This window comes from Arachis duranensis, chromosome 6 (assembly GCF_000817695.3).
Source record: "Arachis duranensis cultivar V14167 chromosome 6, aradu.V14167.gnm2.J7QH, whole genome shotgun sequence".
Taxonomy (NCBI): Eukaryota; Viridiplantae; Streptophyta; class Magnoliopsida; order Fabales; family Fabaceae; genus Arachis; species Arachis duranensis.
The window spans coordinates 92,860,793-92,887,440 of record NC_029777.3 but is presented as its reverse complement, the minus strand read 5'-3'; the positions used below and the strand labels follow the sequence as shown (position 1 = coordinate 92,887,440).

Sequence of the window (26,648 nt, the reverse complement as noted above, 5' to 3'; positions counted from 1 at the left end):
CGCTCAAAGCTTAAGACATTCAAAGAATGATGGCACAATATACCCTTAACTCAAACAATAAGCATTGAATTTTATTTCGCATGATATTGCATCGTATGTAATAACAAACTTGTTGAATGTTGAGTTAGAAACCTTTTATATAACTTTATATGTCGTAAAACCTAGAGCAGACTGTGTTAATTTTGTGATGCAATTCACATTTTCTCTAAATTGTGCTTGAACTTCTCTGAACTTCTCATGAGTATACACATGCTAAAATTGAGCTTCTATTGATGATTTTATTGCACACTGCATGATAGTATAAAAATCTGCAGCATCAAATTCTCTCTCTCTTTGCTCTCTGCTTCATAGGCAACTATCATATTGTTTCACAAATTGAATCAAGGAGCTATTGCGTGTAATAAACTTGTTAAAAAAAGCATGCATGCTCTCACTTCTTTATGTGCCTCTCACTCGGATGAAAAGCATTTGTGAAAATCATTTTCCCCCTGTGCAGTTCAGAGCCCTAATTAAAATAATAAAACAAATGAATTTGATGCTCTTAATCACTATTGCATCTTGTACTGTAATAGAAGAATAATTATTGAGCTTGCCATAGTTGGTGATCAGTCTCATTTATCCAAAGATAAAGGATCTAGATATCAAGACAATGCAACAGCTAAACTTTTGGTAAGAGACAATACTATAAAAAAAGCACTAGAAGCTCTATCCTATCACATAACGTCAGAATTATAATTGATGAGTTGATAGAAATATACCTCATTAATAAGGGTCTCATTATTGTCACGGAAAACAACATCATGGTTGCTATCAATTTCTTCACCAAACTCTGTCTACAGAAGATCTCTAGAATTTTCAACAACAGCACAAGTACAAAGTTGTCGCGAATGAAAAGGTGGTTTTGTTGGTAATAATATATTGAGGTTCTCTTCGTAGAGTGTCTTATTGTAGCACTTTTTGCCCCCCTTTAAGAAAAAAACTGAAATTAGACTTGCTTCATAGCAAGCTGTTTGCAACGAATAAGCATAAATAATGAATAAGACATTTTTAATAGTAAAAAACAAGAATGAGGAGATGATTAAGGTTCATACAATTGAGCAATTCTTTGTGGAGCATAATCTACCCAGCCATCAAGACAAACATCTAGACATTCTCGGGTTAAAATTGTAGTCATGTTATGGTACTACCATATCTCAATATATCAGTATTAAGTACAGAATCATACTGAAAAGAAGCAACTTAAAACACTAATATTATATTAAGAGGCAGATTAAATGGCATTTTCTAGATTTTTTTGTTTTGTTAATCTAAACACAGAACGGTTTGATTTTACATAATGAAAAAATAACTTGCAGAAAAATTATTAGAGACATAGATAAAAAATTTCTAACTAGTTTTAGTACAAACTTAACTTTTACCTCAGTTGCATCGACATAGCTCTGGAAAATTTTAATGGATGTAGACCTTGCTATAAACCTTGGGTATAGTCATGTGGTTATGGAAGTTGACTCAACCCCTTATTTTGACAATTAGGGAGAAATGCAGTAGACTAATCATCGGGAGAATACAACATCAGTTTCGGAAAGTAAATTTTTGTGCGGATAGAATGGTTAATTATGGTCATAGTTCACCTTTTGACAGTCATGTGTTCATTAATTTATCTTCTTGTATTTTTTTTCATTTTCATGCTGATTGTATTGACATCTCATTTTCAAGAACGGTTATCTTTTAATTTTTTTTAATTTTAGCCATATTCTGAATAAAAAAAATTACTTACTATAAGTTTATTTTTAGATTCAAATTTAACTTAGCTAATACTAACATTACATAATGAATTTGAATCTTCTAAATTTTATATTTTTATCTCAGAGGATAAATTGAGATCTCTCACCATTAAATATTTTCTCTCATATTTTCTCTTGGCCCTACCTATAAAATAAATGGTGTTAGATCACACTTTACCCTCTAAAATGAAATTCAAAATTTGGAGGATCCAAATCCAAAAATGATATATGAACACACATATAATATCAAGTTCTCCTTCAAACCCTTTCTTTTAACATAAAAGAACTAATATAAATTTATATCATATAAAAGTTGATATCAAATTTTTTTACAACAAATTTAAGTTATTTTTTCTTTATTAATGATACTACGTTAGCAATTTTAATGACTTGATAAAAAATAAAAATCAATCAATCATCCTTTAATAAAATATTTTTAAAGAATTAAATTTTTTTTATCTATTATTATTCAATTAAAATATAAAGTACTAATTAAATACAATAAATATATATTAAAAGTATAATAATAATATAAAAAGTTTCAATTATAAATATTAAAATTCTACAACTTATATATGTTAAGTCTCTATCTTATTATTACACTATTTGGTTTATTTATACATATTACATAAGACTTTTATTACTTTTTATTTTTTTAATCTCTCATACCAATCGGCAAAAACTCTTTTAAGTAAGTTTAAATTTCGCATATCTCTTTATTAAATACATTCAAATATATCATGAGTATATGTTGAGCTTGGGATATCCTGAAGGAAGGTTTTATTTGGTGCATTAGGGATTTGGAACAGAACTTTTGGTTTTCTAAATGGAGAAGAGAGGGGCGACTGTGTCAGGAGATGGATTATGTTCACATTTCTGATTCGGATCTCAGGATCTTGGACCTTTGGTCATCTGGACAGTGGAACCTTGAGAATATCTATTCTCCTCTGAATCAGTCTCTGCAGAGCAACATTAACTCTTACAACCAGATGTTCAAGCTGGTTCAGAGATCGGTTGGTGTTGGACTGGTGCGGTTTCAAAGGTTTATGATGCTCATAGTGGTTATTTGTGGCTCAGTAAGAAGATGTTTAGTTGGGAGGATAGGGGTAATTGGCTTTGGCTTTGGCGTCAACATGTTTCGGAAAAGCACAAATTTTTGGCCTGGCTATGTCTTCGGGAGGCTCTTCCTACTGCTGCATTTCGTTTTAGGAAGGGCATTTCGCACACGGATAGCTGTCCACGATGTTTATCAGGTCAGGAATCGGTATTACATTGTATTTGGGATTGTCCAAAAGCCCAACTTGTTTGGCAAGCTTTAGGGATCTCTAATCAACCAGTGGATTTGATGAGTTGGTTCTTACATAATAGCAAACAGCGCCCTTTTAGATTCTTTTCTGGTCTCTAGTGGATTTGGCGTTCGAGGAATGATGAGATCTTTCATCCTCACGACCATTGGACCACAGACAAGGTGATTGGTATGGCTTTGTCCTTGGAAAAGGAGCTCCGAAATATTTTTGAGTTGCAACGACTGTCTATCCCCTCAACCATTAGTGGCTCTTGGATTCCCCCCTCAGTGGGTACCTTTAAGATTAATTGTGATGCTAGCTATCCTGGCAGTGGTGCTCGAGTTGGTTTTGCTTGTGTTAGCAGAGATTGGAAGGGAAGGTGGCAACGAGGCTGTCTGGGAACAATTGAGAGTCGTAGCATTTTGCAAGGAGAGTTGTTTGCTATTTGGAGAGGCTTTCTTTTAGCATGAGACTCGGGACAAAGAGACATTATATGTGAGACAGATTGTGTGGAGGCTTTTACTATTGTCAATAATTTACAAGATTGCTATGGGTTTATTAATCCTTTGGTGTTAAAAATTCGAGATATCATGTCTTGGAAATGGCGTGCTGATCTTCGGTTGATCTTAAGAGATGCAAATATAGTAGCAGACATCATGGCAAAGACCGCAATGAGGACCCTTTCTCCCCAAGTGGAGCTTTCGTTGCCTTGGAAAGAATTTGAGAGTAGTATTCAGCGGGACTGCCTTTCTTAAGCAGTTTCTTGTTTTTTTTTCTCGTTCTTAGTTTTTGTTTATTTCTTTTAAGTCACCAAAAAAATATATCATGATTATAAAATTAATTCATAATTTTATATTACATTTTTTGAATTCTTTATTCTCATTTATTTTTTTCTAATTCAAGTAAGTTTAAATTTGACATATCTCCTAAATACATTCAAATATATCATGATTATAAAATTAATTCATAATTTTATATTGCATTTTTAGTATTTTTTATTCTCATTTATTTTTGTCTAACTATTTCCTTTAATTATTTACAAAATAAAGAACAACGTATAAGAAGATAAAGTATAACAACTAAAATAAATATAAAAATAAAAACAACAAATAAAAATATAATTTTATACAATTCTAATATGAAAAGATATATACTTTTTAAATAAATAAATTTAAATTCTTAAATTAATAAACTATATTTCAATTTATATTAAATTTTAATTGAAGAATTGTATGAAATTATATATAAATTATTAAATAAATATTTAGTATATATAATATAATTAATTTATATTTCGTGGTCTTCTTCTAATATAAATTGATAATTTATGCTATTCTATATTACCAATTAAGCACATATCAACAAGACTTCATGTTCCAAAATATTAAAAGAAAACAAAATAATTAATTTCACAAATTATAACTACCAAAATTATACTTATCAAATTGGTACTCAAAACATTTATATACTAATAAAATAATACCTAAAATCATTATCGACAAAAAGTTTTTAAATTATTTTAAAATTTAACAAAAATGATCAAATATTAATTATGTCTCGATTTCTGTTGACGAAAAATACTGAAGTGACTAAAAGAATTGATTACATGACAAACTCTCTCCAACAATTTATTTACCTGACTTTTTTAATTAATTTAACCAATAACAAAGTGAAAACAATTTCAAATCAAATTCTTACAATTCTAATTTCCCAACAGTGAATAAGAAAAAAAAAAATCTTGTCAATAAAGGACCCATCACTATCAACAATGACAAGAACATTGGTTGAAATTATTTTTGACTGTGATTCTGAATCTAACGATGTTTTCTTCTTGAGTTTACTCTTCCTTGTCAGTGCTATAATTAATTAATACCACAATATGACTCCTTGGAGAATCAAATCAATTGCTTCTAATAAACAATATTTACCCCAAAAAAAAGTTAATCTACTTCTAAATATATTGTATGTCACGAAAGAAAGAAAAAAAAATTTTAATTTCAGTTTGAAACTTTAGAGAAATCATATTTAAAAAAATATAAAAAAATAAATAGAAAAAGAAGTTATTTTTTATTTTGAGTAAACTATTTTTATCCACAAAAGTTGAATATACTGACGCATTTTATCCACAAAAGTTGAATATACTGACGCATTTATTCATAAAAAAAGAAAATTACCATTTATATTCATGAAATATAAGTTTCGCACAACAAAATTATCCAAACACTAAAAAATCACCTTGTTTTGTCGATTTTTGGCAAATCGATGGTGGTTCGATATCTAATGGTCTGAGAGCGAACCCTACTCCTCTTTGCAGGTACCACTTTTCTAAAAGTGTATCAAAGTGTCTTCGATTAGATGACTATCGAGGTAAAAGATAAACTAAAATTTGTAAAACAATAAAGAAATGAGAAAATAAGGATTTTGAAAAGAAAATGTACTTGAAATCATAAAATTGCGTTGAAGTTTAAAGAAAGCAATAAAGTGCCTTCGACTGGGTCAAAGGACTTTGGCATAAAATTTAAAGATGCAGGAATGTAAATTGGACAAGGAAAATTAAAGAAATGCTTGAAAAGTAAATTTACTTGAAAAGTAAAGTTCACAGAAAGATAAATTGAAAAGATAAAACATGGAATGAACTCTACAAAAAAGAAACTCGATCGCATACTCAGGAACTCGCAGGGAATGTGAGTGTGCTTGAGTATTTTCTAAATTAAAGTTCCAACCCTTATTTCCTAAAACTTTCTAGTATTTATAATATACTTTTGTAACTAACAATTAATTACAAAAACGCAGCCTTGAATGCGTAGTACTCCTTGGTAACCGTTCCCGCCCTTTGGCTAATAAACGTTTACACATAAATTCTTCACATGACAAAGGCCTTCAACTTCTCCACTTACGTAACTGCTCGATTTGCTATTCGAATAACTTATTCGATTACCTGTCTCGAATATCTTGTCCGATTAGACCTGCTCGATTTAATAAAGTGTCTTGAAATCGAATCCGTATCGAGTACCTCCATCTAATGCCCGCTCGCGCATCTTTTCGACAACCGCTAATCACCTCAATCGACCTCTTCACTACTTCAAACTAACCTTCCTTAATCGAAAACATTTTTCGACTAACAAATTGCCCCCTTGGATTAATGTGTTTGTCTTCGATAGCATTATTGGAAGATGAAACACTTAATCCAAATTCAAATTTCAATCTCTTAAATCAGTAATAATTTCCATTTAACTTTCCCATTAACACTGATCCACTCGACACATTTCCCGAAACTTACGCTTCTCTTTCCACCACTTCGTCTTCTTCGTAAAGTTACCTCTTTTTGCATTCCTTCTGCAATAACGGCTATAGTAATTCTTCCTTTAAATTCAACATTTTCGCCCTTGTTCAATTTTTCTGAACCCTTGCTTTCTGAATTCCACTTGCATTAATCTTCTACACAACCTTTATCTCTTCAAACTTCCTTTTTCTTTGTTCTGCAACGGCCGCTTCCTCTTCTCATGCTACTTCCCAAGATAAAGGGAAAGGTCACGTTGTACCACCACCAGCTCCACCAGCCCTTCATATACTGAATCAAGTCAATGATGAAGTCATTGACGATCCTCAACTTCAAATTAATGATACTAGAATCTGATCCTTTCACAGTGGGTGCACATACTCATTATTTTCTTGGGCCTGTCGAATCCCTAGAATGGGCGAATAAGAAATCACCTTTCTTCCCTAGTGCTCAGGGGAAAGATTTATTGATCAACCAAGCCCTCAATATATCTTTTTTCATTAATCAAAAACCTTTCAGGAATAATCCAAAGATTAATCCTCGAGGATCTGATTTCACGGCTTGGTATCAGTGCCTTGCCCCTACAAAGAATGCTGACTGAGGGCCTTTGGGGATCCAAGAACTACTACGACTTTCACACTTCTCACCTTCAACGCTCCCTTGGATGATTGGGGCTGTAACTTGTTTTTGTAACAGGACGACCAATAACTTCCATATCCCTTGTGGAATGATTGGTATGTCTCTTTTAGATGTAGCCGCTATCACAAGACTTCCGATAAATCCTCCAGACTGTACCTCTGACATGCAGCCCGAGCGCCAATACAATATTGTTTTATCCACTTCTTATAGTGATTTCATTGCTCATAACATGGGTGCAGAAGGCACTGCTATTATAGATGACGAGCACGTAGCCTTCCTGTTCTATTGGCTAAATGCCATCATTTTCTGTTCTCGAAGTGTCTAGATTTCAAAATTTGTCCTGCCTCTGGCTGCTCTACTTCATGAAGGAAATACCCTCAATTTGGCCAAGCTTCTTCTAGGGCATGTTTTCGAAGAGCTTGGCCAACTTGTGCATTGTCTTCGAGACAATAGTCTGATCAGTACTTGTGGCCCCCTCTGGCTTCTCCAACTATAGCTTAATGCCATTTTTGAAAAGTATATGACAAAGCCTAGAGGTGATACTACTGACAAGCAACACATCGAAGGTTTCCGATTGCCTGACTATAAGCCAAACTTCCCAGATACATAATAACCTGCTAGCTGTTCAAGTAATTCCTACAGGGTTACCCCAGCACAAAAAAGAAAAGTTCAAGGTGACCCTATACGCTCCTCACTTTACAGCTAGGCAACTGGGATTCTCACACTACAAGAAAATAAGCTTTTTGCCATGCTTTAAAAGCGTGCCGAAAAGTGCAAAAAAGCATGCCAATAGCTTTTTGCCACGCTTTTTGAGCTATCGGCACGCTTTTGAGAGGGTCACATCTGCCAGCGTGCCGGTTGCTCTATCGCCATGCTTTTGTGGATCTATCGGCACACTTTTTTGTTGGCACGATTTCTTTTCTTGCCACGCTTAAAAGCATGGCCATAGGTCTTAACCTATAGGTACGCTTTATAAGCGTGCCGAAAAATGCTCGTATTGCCACACTTTTAAAACATCCCATAATGTATGCTTTGGGTACTCTTTAAAAGCGTACCGATAGGAGAAGATATGGCTACACTTTTTAAACGTGCCAATAGGGTAAACGTATGAGGATATGGGTACGCTTAGAAAACGTGCAAGTAGATGAGGATGGGAAGATATGGCTACATTTTTTAAGCGTGCCAGTTTTTCGATATGGCCACGCTTTTTAAACGTGACAAAAACAGGGTGGCCAAATTTTTAACCAGTGGCCACCCTCGTAAAAGCGTGCCGATTTCCATCTATCGCCACGCTTTTCAAGCGTGACAGTAAAAAAGCGTGGCCAAATCACAAATCAGTGGCCACCCTCACAAAAGCGTGCCTATAGACCACTTTTGGGTACGCTTTAAAAGCGTGGCAAGAAAAAGGGTGCCGACAGACCTTTTTTCTTGTAGTGTCACAGGCCATTCCAACTCCTTTTCTTCAGAACAACAAGCCACTTTGCCACATCACTCTGACTTCTCAAAGTGACCTTGATTTCCTTCTCGCAACAAATCAACAACACAAGGAACATTTTAATTTCCTTGTTTATGATCACAGTTCATACATCACCAAGTCTTGTCTCGAATGGTGGATTGCTTACTACTCTATGTACAACCGTATTTTAGAGAAAATTCAACAATCTGCCATTCGAATAGACCCTGCTGCTGAAGGTTCTCCCAAAAAATTCAAAAAAGAAAAGCTGACACCACAGCCTCTTCTCGACAACCACAACACAAAAGTCGAAGGACTCCTACAAGGACTTCCAGAAAGGTTCTATCAACTCTTGATTTTGATTTTTCTATCAGCTACTATTCATATCCTGGGTCGAGTTGTCTGACCCAAGATGTTCTGCAGATAAAGCGACCGACCTCTTCAGGTCAGGACAATCCGACCTCTTCTCAAAGAGCTCGGTCAAATCACGAGAAAGCCCAAACAAAGGGCCCAAATAGAGGAACACGCCCCAGATCCTAAGGCAGCCCAAGCCTACAAGAGAAGGGTGGTTCCCTTAAAGATAAGATGACCTCTCTCAAAAGATAAAGATAAGATAAGATAACTAACTTATCTTATCCAAAAAGGTCACTCCACACCGTTATAAATACACTGGAGCACCCAGGTATAACTCATACTCTGATTCTACTCAATACCTGCTTAATATCTTTGCTAACTTAAGCATCGGAGTCCCTTGCAGGTGCCTCCCACCCTCCAGGGACGAAGGATCAGCAGCACTTTCAGTCCCACAAGTCGGACACACCTCCTCCGGCCGCTATACACCTGCCGGACACGTCGGCTCCGATCAACACAGAAGATCTCGACCGAGATCGACCTACAGTTTCAGGTAACCCTCAGAACAGCTACGGTTACAACCATCATGTGAAAGCTCTGATGGAAGTGTACAAACCATTCGGAACATTCTTACTGCCTTCTCTCAATCAGAGGATAGAATTGATTCAGACCCTGGTCCTCAGTTAATTTGAAAGGCAAGACTAATTCTGGTAACGTCATCATTTCTAAATAAATTTTATTTGAGTTGGAATAAATCTTAACTTGTAATTGTGTACCTTTTATATCAGCCTACCACTGCTGCTCACTCAATCACATCTCTTTTGGCACCTGATCAACCAATTCTACAACAACACCTTGATCTGGAACATTCAACATCTCATGATTCAATCTAGGCTACGGGGTTTGTCGAACCACTATAGGTTGCTTTTCCTCGTCCCTCTGGAACACAAGTGATTGATCTGACAAAAGACTTTACACAACATTCTCCAACACAAACTCAAATCCTTGGACCAACCTCACCAAACAATCAGGCTACACTTTCTGCTGAAAACCAAGTGGCCCTAGACTCTGATTCTGTCTTTCGAGTTGCTGAGACTACCAATTCAGACTCATCTCGATCCAGAGTTTTAGAAACTCCCCAAGAACTCTCCAACCCCCTTCAACAGGCTGGGTTTCAAACTCCCCCTGGACCAGGATTTGGAAATTTGGGCGCTTCTACCACACCCACAAGTGCTACATTGGCTAACTTGATCTCTGTCTTAAATCAAGTTATCCAAGAGGACAAAGTGCCTGCTCCTGCTCCAACACTTCCTAGACCTTCCTCATCCAGCCCTCTATTCGAGTTGGATGTTGATACTCGAGAATAACTTCGGTCACTTCTTAAACTCTTGGATCATCCACCTGTTGCATGGATCAAGGATGCCCTCCTCAACCAGCTTTTGTGTGATCTTTTGAATTTACCTTTCAATTTTTGGCTTCTACTCTGTATTCTGCCATAGTCCAACAATTCAAACAGCTTGCCAACAACAGTATAGTCTCTCAAAATAAACTCTAAGAGATCGAAAACAAAGAGGCTAAGATCAAAACTGAAATAGATAATTGTGCTTCTGCTCTTCAACCAAAAAAAGCTTCTCGTGACGAATTCGATCTGAGGATCTCTCACGCTATTTCTATCCAAGCTTTTTATGACAAGGAAGAGATAAGGCTCGAAACAGAATTAGCCCAAATTAATGAAAAGCTTGTCAAAGTACGCGAGAGGCGGGATGAAATAGGTATACCTCTGACTGCTGTCCAGCAAGAACAACAACAAATTATTCAAGAAATTGTTTCTATTGAGACCAAGCAAGAAGAATATGAGAAACAATTTGAAAAAATCCAATTCGACAAGTTCAAGCATGTTGAAGCACTCTCAACTTTGGACAGTAGAAGGGCAAAGCTACGTTCAGACTTGGCCAAACTCCTGGCACCTTGAATTTCTTTACTCCAGGCTTTACTTTTTATAATGGTTTTTATCTTTTCTGGACTTACGCATGTTTGACTTTAATTTAGCCAACAGTAATATTGCTTCAAATACTTTTCATTAATCGAGTTAATTATTTTTCCTAACTCGATATCCTTGATTTGATATGCATTTCCAGAATATGACCCTATCACTTGAAAAGGGCCTTCCCAAATATGGGACCATTTGCCAAGAAACTTCGATTTCTTTTCCATCGGCAAAATAACTTTTAAAACCAACTTGCCCATATTAAAATATTTCTCTCTTATTCGACAATTATAACTTCGAGCAATACTTTCTTTTTGTCGAATCATATTTTCAAGTGCCAAGATTCGCTCCGAATCTAATTCATTCAACTCATCAAACTTTGCATTCTAATAGTCATCGACTGGCAAACTATTTTGCTTTGATACCCTCAAAGTATTCAAATTAATTTCTAATGGTAGCACTGCATCATGGCCATAAACCAATTTATAAGGTGAAGTATTTGTTGACCCCTTTTGTGAATTTTGATAAGCCCATAACACTTGGCTTAAAGTCTCATGCCACGTTCGAGGTTTATTCCCGATATGCTTCTTTATCAGACTTATCAGGATTTTATTTGCCACCTCCACTTTCCCATTAGCTTGAGCATAATAAGGAGTCGAGGTAATCATATTGATATTCCTTAAGGCTACAAAATTTTTAATTCGCTGACTAGTACACATAGTTCCTTGATCAGTACTTAATGTTTGAGGTGTTGAGTTTAGAAAAATTGAAATATGATGATGATCAAACATTGTTAAAAATAATTAATTTCAAAATTATTAAATTAAATTTTAATTCAAAATTAGCTGATTAATAATTTTGTTAATTTGTAGATTTTTGCTGGGCCGAAAATAACATCAAGCCCAATGTAATATTCAGCCTTGTACAAATTTCTATTTGATGAATGGCTGAACTATTACTATGATTAGTTGGGCTAGAAAATTATTGACCAAAGCCCAATTAAATTTTTGTTACAAGACCAACAAGGCTTGGTCAGAATTGAAAAGAAAGAAGGAAGGAGCAGTGAATGTTTGGTTCAGTTACCCACTCCCCTCTTTGAATGGAATTCAAATTTATTTAAATAGTTTTAAATGTATTGGTAACATGAGAGAGAAAGTTTACATTGATTTGATTGCCATTAATGCATTACACGTTACTAGGCATGGGGGTTTGGAAAGTGGAAACTTAACTCACTTTAATTTCTTTCTTTACTTCCATTGAAAGCCTTTCTCTCTTCTCTCTATGTTTCGATCACTTCATCTGTCAGGAAAGAAGAAGATGCAAGCTATCAGAGGAAGAAGAACAGAAGCTAGGAAGAAGCAAGCGGCCAAGATGATGATGGTCCTTGCAAAAAGAAGATCTACAGTATGGCGTGGCTAAGATCTTTTCCACTAAAGGTAAGAAGTGGTGAAGAAGCCTCAAGATCTCCATGCCATAAGTGGTAGTAATCCAATTCGATCAGAGAAGAAGATCCCTTAGGTGAAGCTCGTTTCTACTTTTTGTTCATCCATCACAGATGGTAGCTACTGTAGCTACGTGGAGGAAGAAGCAAAGATGGAACAGATAGACGGAGCTATCAAGGATTAAGGGTTCATCAAGGGTGAGAAATTCTTCTTGGGGACCAAGTCAAGATGGAAGGCTCAGATTGATGAAGCTTGATGAGAAGGGATGATAGAGAGGTAATTGTATGTTGGTTTTGCTTTTGGTTTTCCTCTCTCCTCTCTCTGTCCGAACAAGTTTTGGTGTTGAAGAAGAAGAAGTTGGCTCGGTTGAACCGTTTTAACCTTGGAAGCTTCCCCTTCTATAATAAGGGTGAATGGCCAAGGCTTGAAGCAAGGAGAGTAAGCACAGAGTTCTCATAGCTACCCAAGCTAACAGAAGTTCTTCTCCTTCAATGTTTTCTATTTTGTATTTTCTTTAAGTTTTATCTGTCTGAGTCTCATGGTGGAAAAAAGGCAAACAGTGAGATTTGTAAGAAAAAGCCAGTAAGTGGAAAAAGGCAGAGCGTACAAAATTAAAGAAAATGTCATAGGTGTCTTAGAGGTCCTTTGTACATCTATGTGTTGTGTATCATGATTCTGTGGGAATCCCCTTGCAAGTTGGGTTAGCACTTAGCAGCTGAAAGCTTGGTAGGTGACCAAGTCAAGTACGGGATTGGGGATAGATTCTGGACTTGTCTCGGATAGGAAGGGTAGTTCCTAGGGAGAATTGGTGTTTGTAATCTGTATGATTATAGTGAAATTCCATCATTATTGTGATGGAGATTGGATGTAAGCTGCATTGCGCTTAGCAGCTGAACCAGGATACTTCTTGGTGTGATTTTCTCTCTCTCTCTCTTCTACTCCATTTCTGATTCTGTTGCGTAGGAGACAAAATTGAAAAATATCTTCTGACTGTTTACGAGACAAAAAGAAAATGTCTCTTGACTAGTTACGAGACAAAAAGAAGAAAAATCTCTTAAAGCTATTTCAAAGTGCAGAAAATAACACTCAGCAAAAGGGGCTAAGATTTAACCCCCCTTCTCTTAGCCACTGATTACCATCATGAGGAATTCCAAATCGATGGATAATATGTTCCTCGATAAAGTCTATTATTTCACTTTGACCCACTTCTATTAGGGGAATTGCTTCAACCCACTTTGTAAAGTAATCAATTGCTACCAAGATAAACTTGTGTTGTTTTGATGAAGGATGGTGGATCAACCCAATTAAATCTAAAGTCCAACCTTTAAATGGCCATGGTTTTATTATTGAATGCAACTCAGATGCCGAAATCTACTGTATCGAACCATGTTTCTGGCATTCTTGACATGCCTTCGCATAATCGATACAATCTTTTATCATAGATGGCCAATACACGTGATTGCGATATAATACCCATCTCATATTCTTTCTAGCCTGATGGGTACCACATATCCCATTATGGACTTCGCCCAAACCAGTATTTTGATCATCTTGGCTTAAACATTTTGACAAACTCCTATTGATCTCTTTCCTATACAACTCATCAGCCATTATGACAAAATTCATCGCTTGCAATTTTATTTTCCTTTCAACTGGGATACTGGGATTCTTCAAGTACTCAACAATAGGTTTTCTTCAATCAGTATCTTCCTATTCATCTATACACAAAGCCTCTCTTTCATTCGCAGGCACTAAAATTTGCTGAATACTAGCCAATTTTTTAATAGTTTCTGGACCGATTTTATATCTCGAAGCAGTTTGGGCAAATTTCATTAGCAATTTCATTATGAATCCTGGGGATGTGAACTAAAGAAACTTTTCAAAAGGAGGTTAACAACTCCCAAGAAGTTGTTAATTACTTTTGCAACTTCTCATTATTGCATTTAAACTCCTTCGATAACTGCTTTAAAACTAACTGAGAATCCCCTAGTATTTGAACTTCCAAAGCCCCTTTACTTATTAATATTTCTAGACCCAAAATCAAAGTTTCGTACTTTGCCACATTATTCAAGCAAGGATATTTTAATTCAAACAAGAATTCTGATGGAATCCCCTCTGGTGAAATGATAAGAATTCCAACTCCTGCACCATCTTTATGCTTTGATCCATCAAAATATAATTTCCAATAATCAACTTTAATGTCAATTACATTTGCCCCCTGGTCATTTAGATCTTTCAAATTATCTACAAGAAAATCTGTAATGACCTGACCTTTTACGGCCTTGGCTGGTATGTATTGTAAATCAAACTCTGTCAAGGCTAGCATCCATTTCCCTAGACGTCCTCGTAACATTGGAAAACTTAACATATATTTGATGATATCAGTTTGTGCTATAACCTTTACCGATTTAGCCACCATATAACATTTAAGTTTCACACAGGCATAATATAAAGACAAACATAATTTCTGTATCGGGGAATACCTTGTTTCGATATCCGTTAGAACTCGACTAAGGTAATAAACGGCCCGCTCATCCCCATTCTCATAATCTTGAGCTAACATACACCCAATCGTGTTCTTAGATGCTACAATGTATAATTTTAAGGGCTCATGTGGACGAACATTTGCTATAATCGGAGCCTTAGACAAATAAGCCTTAATTGAATCAAATGCTAATTGATGCTCATTCGTCCATTCAAACTGTGAATCATTCTTTAGTTTCACTAAAGGTGCAAACACTCGAGTTCGATCGAAAAGGTTCGAAATGAACCTTCTGAGATAATTCACCTTACCTAAGAAAGATTGCACTCTTTTTTTCAATTTAGGTGCAGACAATGCTAATATTGCATCTGCCTTATTTTTATCAATTGCAATTCCTTTTTTATGAACAACAAAATCCAGGAAATTTTCAGCCGATACCCTAAAAGCACATTTTAAAGGATTCATTTTTAACCCCTTCTTCCTCATGGTGACAAATGCTTTTCTTAAGTGATCAATGTGTTAACTTACTTGAAATCGATTTGACCATAACGTCATCGATATACACCTCCATAAATTTTCCAATAAACTCGTGGAAAATAGCATTCATTGCTCGCTGGTACGTTGCACCCACATTCTTTAAACTAAAAGGCTAACTACCCATTCATAAGTGCCTAAAGCCCCAGGACAACGGAAAGCAATTTTGGACACATCGTCTTCTACAATGAAGATTTGGTTATATCCTGAATAACTATCCATAAAACTTAAGATTTCATTTTCTGCTGCAGAATCAATCAACACATCCGCAATTGGCATAAAGTATTCATCTTTTGGAGTAGCGTTATCCAAATCTCGAAAATTAATGCATACTCTTAATTTCCTATTTTTCTTCATCACAGGGACAATATTTGAAACCCACTCAACATAGCGTGCAGTTTGAATAAATTTCACTTTAATCAAGCGTTCTATTTCTTCTTTAATTTTTCATTGATTTCTGGAGCAAAACGTCGTGGAGTTTGCTTCACAGGTCTAGCATTTGGTTTTAATGCTAATCGATGTTCTACAAGTGAACCATTGAGACCAGGCATCTCATGATAATCCCAAGCAAAACAGTCTTTAAACTCATGTAAAAGATAGAAAAGTCCAGTTCGAAAAGGATCAACAAGACCCTTACAAATGTAAGTTATTCGAACATCATCAGAAGTCTCCAAATTAATTTCTTCTAAGGGATCTTGAGATTCAAATCTCTTAAAATGCTCCTCATCTTTTACAGAATATTTTTCGAAACCCAAAGGTTCTAAATCATTGATGCAGTCGAAGGTGAAATCAACAACTTCCTTAGAAATAAAATAAACTTGATCATTTATTAAATTAAAATCACTTTGATTTTCAATACAATGCACCTCTGCTACTAGATCGACAGTCTGACTTGTACTATTACTTTCATTACATAAAGAAGGAATGCATAAACAATGACTAAACTCGACTGAAGATATCGAGTTGATACAACTATCACTAAAAGAACTTCTAATCCTATGTGATTCTACTTCATCGGAAGAATCATCTTTATTTCCTACAGAAAGATAATTATTTAAATAATTATGCAAAGTTACCAGGTAATCAAAAACTTCCTCAACCTGGTCCATAAAGTGTTCTCAGGAGATCTTTAAGAAGAACAATCCCAGCCAGTTGGAGTGAAATTCAACTCTGGGTAACGCAACTTCACAGACATACCATCCAAGGACAAGTAGCAACCTTCACAATTATAAGAATTTAGTGTCCTATCAACATTCAAAGGCTTCAACTTGGGATTATACATCCTAAAATCAATATGCAGCTGTTCGACATTGAGGTTCGAATCTGCCTTAATGACTTCAGGCTTGCCATCATTCGTCCAAAGAAGAACACTTTGATGCATGATCGAAGGTACAGCTCCCACACCGTGGATCCAATCTCGCCCCAACAAAGCATTATAACTTGCTTTTGATGGAACCACCACGAACACTGTGTTTCGCTCAGATGATCCAACCTTTACAGTCAAAGTGACCAACCGTTTTGCTAGCGTCGAGGCCCTACTAAAGTCAGTCACAGCAATATTTGTGGGGACTAAATCATCAGGATACTTTCCCACCTTCATTAACATCCGCTTGGGTAAAAGACTGATCACTGCCCCACCATCGATCAAGACTTTGTTAACTTTGATCCCACTCAAAGTGGTGGTTATATGAAGTGGGCGGAGATGAGCCATTTGTTTTTCAGTAGGCCGAAGAAAATATCCTGACTTATCTTCAATTCAGATGAAGGAAAAAGCTTCCTCATCCTCCATATCATAATCTTTTTCTGTGTCACCTTCGTATTCACCCAGATATTCTGTTGGAATGATCGAAATCATTCCAATCATATCATCATCCTCTTCTTCGAAGTATTCTTCTTCGACATCAACTTCTTTGCTTTTGTCAACTCCTAAGGATTGAGCTATTGCCTTACCCTTTTCCATCTTTGCAGGAGATGGAATTTCCTTTGGACATGTCTTTCCATCAGAAGGAAAGACAATTCAGGAATGCACAGAAGGAGAGTTACCTCGACCACGATAGTATGGATATTGGTTTCGAGGAGGTCCTCGATGTCCCCACTGTGGGTTGTGTCAATAAAGAGCATCACGCTTCTGGAACTCTTGACAGTTCCGAATCCATTGAACACCTATGGCCTGAGATTGGCTCAAAGGTGCAACCATATTTTGCTGAACGGTCTAAGAACTTTGACCCTCAACACGCCGAATCGGTTGTCTCGGCGTGCTTGCTCTTCTCTGTGAGCCAATTCTTTCTTCATTCTCTCCTTTTCAAAAATTACTGATGCTTCAGCATTAAACACAACATTACACCATAGACACAGGGATACGTCTCGGTCTTTAATCTTTTTTTGAACTAAAAAGTCCAACAAACCATCTCCCACCCGGGGATACACTGATCTAACTTGTGACTCAAAATCATCAAGAGCCACATCAAAGTCATAGGACATACCAACCATATTTACTATGAAACATGGCTCAACAAAGCTGGCATCAACATCGAAGGGATTGACATCAACATTCATTTCCTTCTTTCCATCATCAAATTTCAATCGTCCTTCCATTATTGCTTCCTGAATTAAGTCCTTGAAATAAACACAACTGTTAGTCGAATGACTTGTTGCTTGGTGAAATTTACAATAAGGTTTTTCTTTCAAATCTTTCACTGAAAGTAAAGTTCTATCCTCAGGCAGAATTAACTGTTTATCTTTAAGCAACACATCAAAAATCTGATCAGATTTCAAAATATCAAAACTATATTTCTTTCCACTTTTTAGTTTTGAATCATTCGACCTTTCACTACTAGGAAGCTTTTTAAGTAAAGAACAGACATATGGAGGGCCTTTCTTAAGTTTCGCCGAATCGACCTCTGTTTCAAAATCGAGTTCATTTTCTGAGGACTCCATAGTCATATAAGCAACTTTTTCTTTCCGAGTAAAAGGTTTACTCTTTGATCTTTGCTCACTCTTATGTTTTTCCTTCTCATTTTTCATGAGTTCGGTCTGACAAACGTTTTCAGCCAAATGGGCTAAATCAGGGATATGCACATTAAGTAACTTTCTGCGCATATAGAATCCTAGTCCCATAGTTGCTATTTTCACCACTTCGCTCTCATGTAATGAAACATAGCATCTACTTCTAGCGTTCTTGAAATGTATCATATAATCATTAATGGTTTCACCATCTTCCCATTTCAAAGCCACTAGATCAGTAACTGCCACATTCATTTTCCCACGATAGAACTGTGTATGAAAAGCAGTTTCCAACTGATTCCATGTTGTTATCGAATTTGGTCTAAGATTTGAAAACCAAGTAAATGCATTCTTCGTTAACGAAGAAGAAAAAAACTTCATTTTTAAATTTTCATCATTGGTTAAATTTCCAATCTCAACCAAATATTGAGCAACATATTCAGTGGTTGATTCCCCAACTTCTCCAGCAAATTTTGTGATTATCTTTGGATTTTTCACACCTCTTGGCACTTCAGCCATTTGAACAACTTGGGAAAAAATAGATATAAAGTGAGGTCGATTCATAAAACCAACATTTAAACCGACTCAATTAAGTACTTCTTCCACAATTCTGGTGACTTGATAACGTTCACCGCCATGATTAGCACATAATCTGGCTAGAAATTCATCAGCATTTTGAACATGGGGAACTATATGAGCATTTTCTCTATTAAAAACATTATTTTCATTTTGTAATATATTTTCAAATCCTTCATTATTTCCCCGGCATTATGCCTTTCACCTTCCTCATAATCTACGATTCGAACAATACGTTCAACTTGTCTAGAAAGATGTTCAAATTTTGATTCGTGACCAGTTATCATAGGATTTAGAATTGTAGTTATTTATTGAGTCAATAAATTGACTAAGTCATGATGACTTTCCTCTACTTGTTATCGATATACTGCCATTGAATTAGCAGCATTCGAAGTAGAGCCTACATTATAATCACGAGAATACTCAGAATGTTATTGTGGGTTTGAGAATTATTCCCTCCATTTACACTCCCAAATCAGACAGGAGGAAGAAAACCACCCATTGGTGGAGTATAACCAGGAGGAAGGCCATAAGAAGGCCAACCAACAGTTAATGGAGGTTGGAATGGTGGTAAAGTACCACGTGGACGAATATTACGTCCAACATTTCTAGTTTGAACAATTTTAACTACTGTACTTTCACTTCTAATTGAACCTTCTGAACGTGAAGTCACATCCGCTTGTTGCACAATTACTGGTAAACTATTATTGGTGGATGAACCACCATTCACATTTGATAATTCATCAGCCATGTGAATGATCTTTCCACTTCTCAATCGCATACACCAAATGACAATAAAATATTTATTTGATACACTTCAATTTGTTTAAAATTGTCCCACCGAACGTGCCCATTTGTTTTGTCGATTTTTAGCAAATCGATGGTGGTTCGATATCTAATGGTCTGGGAACAAAACCTACTCCTCTTTGTAGGTACCAATTTTCTAAAAGTGCATCAAAGTGTCTTCGATTAGATGACTATCGAGGTAAAAGATAAACTAAAATTTGTAAAACAATAAAGAAATGAGAAAATAAGGATTTTGAAAAGAAAATGTACTTGAAATCGGAAAATTACGTTGAAGTTAAAGAAAGCAATAAAGTGCCTTCGACTGGGTCAAAGGGCTTTGGCATAAAATTTAAAGATGCAAGAATGTAAATTGGACAAGAAAAAATAAAGAAATGCTTAAAAAGTAAATTTACTTGAAAAGTAAAGTTTACAGAAAGATAAATTGAAAAGATAAAATATGGAAGGAACCCTACAGAAAAGAAATTCGATCGCAGACTCAGGAACTCGCAGGGGATGTGGGTGTTCTTGAGTGTTTTCCGAGTTAAAGTTCCAACCCTTATTTCCTAAAACTTTCTAGTATTTATAATCTACTTTTGTAACTAACAATTAATTACAAAAATGCAGTCTTGAATGCATACTCCTTGGTAACCGTTCCCGCCCTTTGGCTAAAAAACGTTTACACATAAATTCTTCACATGACAAAGGCCTTCAACTTCTCCACTCACGTAACTACTCGATCTGCTATTCGAATAGCTTATTCGATTACCTGTCTCGAATATCTTGTCCGAGTAGACCTACTCAATTTAATAAAGTGCTTGAAATCGAATCCGTGTCGAGTACCTCCATCTAATGTCCGCTCGCGCATCTTTTCGACAACCGCTAATCACCTCAATCGACCTCTTCACTACTTCGAACTAACCTTCCTTAATCAAAAACATTTTTCGACTAACACACCTAAAAATCCCAAATTACCCTTATCATCATCCGCATCAACATCACATTACTCTCTCTCTCTCTCTCTCTCTGAAACATGCGTGTTAACAGAGGCACCAACAATAGTAGTAGAACACATCAAATGAAGAAAAACCATAAATCAATTGAGCCGGCGCAACTACATCATTGCAGAAGAAACAGATCTAAGGCCACAAATTCAATCTACAAGGTGCAAGTTCACAATTTCGTTTCTGCTCCTTTCCACATTCTCCAACAACAACAACAGCCGCACCAACAACAATGATGAAGGAGTAATAGAAAATGAAAGAAGAGATGAAGGGTCTGAAGGGTACCATTGTAAAACTAGGTGTTGAAGTCATTAGTGATGGTCCTCAGCAAATACCCCGCCCTCTGGTTCTCTAGCGACAACAACCAGTAGTGGATGAAATTCTCCTCCAATCTTCTTGCGAAGCCACAGAGTCCAGTCCTCGTCAAAGACCGCGTCATCGCGCTCTACAACGTCGGCTCGTCGTGGCTAATGGAGGTCGCGTGATGGTGCTGATAGTTAGTGAATTGAAGTCACTGTGGTTGATGGAGGTCGCGCGGCAATGCTTCAGGGAGTCCAACAAGTTCAAGGTTTTTCGGAGGCAGAGATAGGGTTTGCTTCTCGGCGAAGCAGATCGGAAGTGGGAGGGCGTCAAAGGCCTTGGAAAGTGGAGGGGAAGGTGTGGTAGTGGTGATTGTGGGTCTCTTGGCCACTGTAGTAACATTGGGGGAGGCCGGCAACGAAAGTCCATTGTGAAGAGGGGGTGAGAATGAGTAAATGGGGAATGAAAAAAAAAGGGAATGCAAGGAGGGAGAGGGGGGATGATAGTATTAGTGGTGAAGAAAAGGGTAATTTGGAGTTTTAGGTGTTTTTAGTATTTGATAATTTTTTTATACAGAACCCATATTTCAGGGTACAAATGATATTTTTTTTTCTTTTATGGGTAGATGTGTCAATGTTTTCAATTTTTGTGAGTAGAAATAATAGTTTGCTCTTTTATTCTCTACAACTCAAACAAACTAAAACAAAAAGAAGAAAATAATGGTGGCATCAATAAAAATTAACAACTACAAAACTCACATGGAAAAAAAATATAGAATTAGCGAATGAACAGAAAATAGTGACAAAATCATGACAAAGCAAGGAGAAGATAGTTGCAGCAGCAACGCGCAAGGATAGGAGCATCTCGATAACGACTTCTTCCAATAGCAACGATTGTAGCAGCGTCACCTCTTCTCCTTCATCTGCATCACCACCATCTCCATCACCTTTCATTACTCTCGTTCCCTTTCTCCCTCCTTTGTTTTGGCCTTCTCTCTCTCTTTCATTGCTGTTCTTCTTAGCGAACACAATGATGCCATCAAGAGCTTCCATCGTCGCCACACCCTCAACTTTTTTAAGGATATAAAAATTTAGGGCTTCTTTCAATTGAATTGTGATTTTTTTTACTAAATTAAATTAGAAATTTATTGTTTTTTTATTTTTTATTGCTTAAATTAATTAAAAAAAGCCAGAAAAATAGATTGTTGAAGAGAATTTGCTTTATAATCAACTCTATTTTTTATTTCAGCATTTTCTATTAACAAAAATAGAGATGATTAAAATTTGGTCATTTTTGTCAAATTTTAAAATTATTTAAATTTTTTTTTTATCAATAACATTTTTAAGTACTATTTTATTAACACTTAAATCTTTTTGGTATGAATTCAATAGTTATCTCATTAAATATATGTCCTCTTATTTATATACTTTCAAACTATTATATTAAAATAGGTCGACTTAACGAATTTTATGAGTATTTTTTAAAGTCTAGGTTATAGCTTAATTGTTTAATAAATTTTGAAAAGAAAATTTAAATTTGGCCTATTTAATTAAACGAATAATATAATCTGAGATGGTAAAAATATCCACAAAAGTAGGTATCTACAAGTATTATCTATAACTGGATATTTAGTGAGTATATGCAAAATTCCAACAGAGATGCGGGATTCGCCATGCGAATAAATAAAAATGGAGATAGAGCAGAAGTACCCACCTTATAAAAATCCGTCAAAATTTCACAAAAGGTAAAAAGTTACTAAAATATTTTCACTTATATATAAAAGTTATATTATATTATTTTGTTAAAAATAGTTTTTATCTTATTTTTTTATTATGTATATTGAAGATTTTGTGTATGTAAATTATATTAAATTTGTATTTAAATTATGTTTTAATATAATTCATTTAATTGAATGGTATTAAATTATATTATTTAATGTTTTTAAAAATTAATATTCATGCATATTCGCAAATGGTTTTGTTAAGTAAATAACAAAGAATCTGATCAACGTGAATAACGTGTTAAAAATTTGGCCCAATAAAATTTTAAAAAAACAACACTCTACTCAAATTATCTAACCAAAAAACTTCATTCAATAATTCAAAAATTTTAACCATCCATTATACTCTAATTTATTAAAGCACTAGCTTTTTTTCCAAACCCTCTGTGTCGCTTGATTGCCAATTAGCCTCCATTGTCACCGTTGGAATCCTCTTCACCGTCGCTGGTTCGTCAACAAGGACCTTTATCGACGCTTAAGGATAACTATCCACTTAAAATAAAAATAATCATCCGCATACTTAGTGAATTGAGCATATTTTAATTATATCTAACTAAACTCATTCCAATCAAATAATCATCCACATAAAAATTAAAATAATCACCCGCGTATATACTAAAATGACCATCAGACATATTATGGGTTGACCACAATAAGGTGGAAACAAGAGAGAGGGATGGTGCTGCAGTGATCAGCAGTACAAACAATAATGCATACAATCATGAACATGTACTCACTGAAAACCTTATTTCTAAACTCATGTACCTCTTTTTGTGCACGTAATGCCAGATTCTCATGATCATCATAAAGAAGACACAATTAGAATATAGCTTTTCTCGATGAACTTTGTTATCTGAAATGAAAAATAAATAGCTTCTATGCAGCTGAATACCAATAAGAAGATAATAACTTGCCATATGTTCTTCTTCCATATAATTACTATTATCAAGGAAACCAGCCACGTTGTGATAAGCATAATCCCAATAACTACAATCTCATATACTTGACTTGCCTTTTCTGTGGTTTTGAAGGCAGCACACATAATAATGCTTGCAATCATGATAGTGGAGTGGAGCTGCGCCGGCGGTGGCTGCGGCGCGCGAGGAAAAAGCCGCGATGCGATGGGGACAGCATTCGGGGGTGGCTGCGGCAGCAAAGAGGGCACCACGATGGTAGACGGCGTTTGGCGGCGCTGCACTTTGCGATGGTTGAAGCTAGGCGTCGTTTCCACTGTGACGTAGTGAAAGGAAAAAATGTAGATTGAAAAAGAAAAAGGTTGAGATGAAATGAGAACATGATGTGATAGAAGAAATTAAGTTGCCTAATCCTAATACTTTAAATTCAAAAATTGATTATTCTAATAAATTTAGAATCTAATTTTAATAATTAATTTAACCTTCTTTTCTTAAATTATTGTTCATGTTCAACATTTACATGTTTTTCTATACTTTTTCATTCGCGACGAATGTCGATCTTTCATGCGGAGTGAATGAAACGGATATCCGTAGTAGAAATGGAGGGTATTTTCCTAAACTCTGAGCAGGATGAGCGAGCAATACCTGCCTCTTGAATAGCTATTGTCATCCCTAATCGGCAGCCATGAACCCCATTGGTAGCCCGGCCCTCTAATTCTAATCCCCGGTCTTTTTTTTTAATGTAGAAATTAGAATCCCTCATTTTTGCTCCATAACTTTCATCTTACTCACACTCCATTAACTCCCAACTTTACATATAGCCATTCACATGCATTATGCATACATACAAAATCCATAAATATTATAAACTCTCTGGCTATTATCTTTGTTTATTTCGCTTTTTGTTTCTCCAAATGAACACTGGAACTTGGTTCTCTACTTGTTAAGTTCTATAATTCATTATAGAAGTTCCATTTTCTGTAATTTCTGCTGCTGGAATTTAGCATTCTCTACCTTCAAACAGATGTTCATATTTAAATAATAGTACTCTTCTCCTATGGTGATTACTATTCTAAGCTTCTATCATTTAGGTCGAAAACGAAAATTGCAAACTTGAGATCTATATTATTAAATGCTACATATCATATCATATATATACAACACATTGTAGATTTGTAGTAGTCATTGCAAAAAGAGGGGTTTTTCTATGTCCTAGTAGACACCCTTCTGATACTCGTGCTCACAGAACATTCCTCCGAGTTCATCACAAGCTTCTCCAAGAAAGACCCTGAGTCAAAACACATACATGTAAGATCATAGTCCACCAAGAATTCCGAGTTCATCTAGAAACAATGATCTAATAACAGAGGAGTAAACAGTAATACTAGAAAGACAAAAAAAAAACACTTTAGCATTTATTAATTGTGACGCAATTAATGAATGCTAAATAAAACAAATTATAAGACTGTTTTTGGCTAATTTTCTTTGGTTATCAAACATTTTCAGGAGTAAATAACGGTGAATTGATTTTTGAGATGTTTCTTACGTCTTGGGATCATTGTATTCAAGATACTCTCTATCAACACTTTCTGAAGCAACTTGAGGTTTGTCGTTCCGAGCCTCCGGCTGAACCCTCGCTTCAGGATACATCTCTGCCAAACATGCGTCCCCTCCGACGGTTTCGCAAGCTTCCGCCGGAAACACACTAAACGAAGAAAGAACCACACAGAAACAAAGGTTACAATTATCACTCTCATCTAACAGTTTCAACTCAAGTGTTCCAACAAATAAACAAGCAAGAAATTTTGGTGAAAGCCATAGTTATTTTGATAGTATCTATAAAACTAAAATCTTTTCCTATTGCGCAAATCATGTGTTATGAATGATCTAAGATCTAAAGCATAACTAAACTCTACAATTTCTATATTCTAAAAACTAAGAACCCTATAAACCCTGAGAGTTAGAAACGAGAGTTGAAACACAAGGCTTACGAGAACATAGAGCTGTAATCTACTGTTGAAGTGTCATAGTTAACGGTTGCAACTTTGGCTGCAACCCTATGAGGTGAAGAAAGTGAGGAAGCTAATTTGGTAGGGAAGGTGGTTACTTGGGAGACACTCTTTGAAGGTGCCAATGGCATAACAACAGGGGAAGCAAAGGTTAAAGCACTCTGCATTTTGAATTTGCTTTTGTTTTAGTATTGTGACTTGTGATCAGAGTAAGCGTGGTTCAAATTTATAGATTAAAAGCGGGTAGGATGGATGGGGTGAGATATTTGTGGATCACGATAAGGTTTTGTTTTTAATCTTTGGGGACTCTTCTGATTCAGTAGGTTCCATCACCACCAAGATATTTATGTGAACTCTTTGGAGTTTTATGATAATATCAAGTGTTTTTTTTTCTTCCATTATTGGAGGGGAGAATTGTGTTCAGCCAACTGGAAGCAAAACAAGATTGTTATCTAGAGCTGTCATTGTCTTTATCAAGTTTTCTTTTTCTTTGCTATACATATTTATTATACTTAGCTTTTTCTCTTTCCACTATTAAGACTATCTTACATTACTTTTTATTTTTTTAACTAATTAATTAATTAATTAGCATTCTTCTTTATTAATTAATTTAGTTAAAAAAATTAGCAAGAGATTAACAAACAAATTAACCTATTTGGAAAAAAAATAAAGAATATATTATTTGGAAACTAACCTACTATTTAGAGATAACAAATAAACTAACAGGTTTTAAACTTTTATTTTTTTTATAATCTTACTAAAAAAAATAATAAACTGATTTGTATGTTACTTTTTTTAAATCTAAATTATTAATATAAAATATAACAAATAAATTTTTTGGTACTAAGTACTAACCTCTTATATTCAGAAATGTTATGTTACCATATGTTACATTCAGATAGAAACAATAAATACAGAACTACAGAAGCACAATGACATTCTTCAACCAATAAAAATCATGACATCCAAGTTATCAACTATACTATATACTCTCTTCAAAGATTATGTTCCCGTTTCAAATTTCATGCAGAACCATATTAA

At 35.4% G+C, this 26,648-nt stretch overlaps 1 protein-coding gene across 2 annotated transcripts in view; it reads right to left on the bottom strand.

The window, feature by feature from the left end:
* LOC107494649 (light-regulated protein, chloroplastic) overlaps positions 1-25,834 on the bottom strand; it is a 33,588-nt gene extending 7,754 nt beyond the window's left edge. The window contains exons 1-3 of one of the 2 annotated variants that reach the window (XR_008010552.1): positions 25,590-25,834; positions 25,145-25,303; positions 24,737-24,886 (exon numbers count right to left, since the gene is read on the bottom strand). Coding sequence is in view for 1 of the 2 variants with exons in the window: in XM_016115689.3 (XP_015971175.1) it covers positions 24,811-24,886; positions 25,145-25,303; positions 25,590-25,774 (420 nt within the window). In the remaining variant the exon portion in view is untranslated. Of the gene's footprint in view, positions 1-24,668; positions 24,887-25,144; positions 25,304-25,589 lie in introns of those variants that run through there. The other variant, XM_016115689.3, reaches the window with a different exon arrangement.
* Positions 25,835-26,648: the final 814 nt, after the last annotated feature.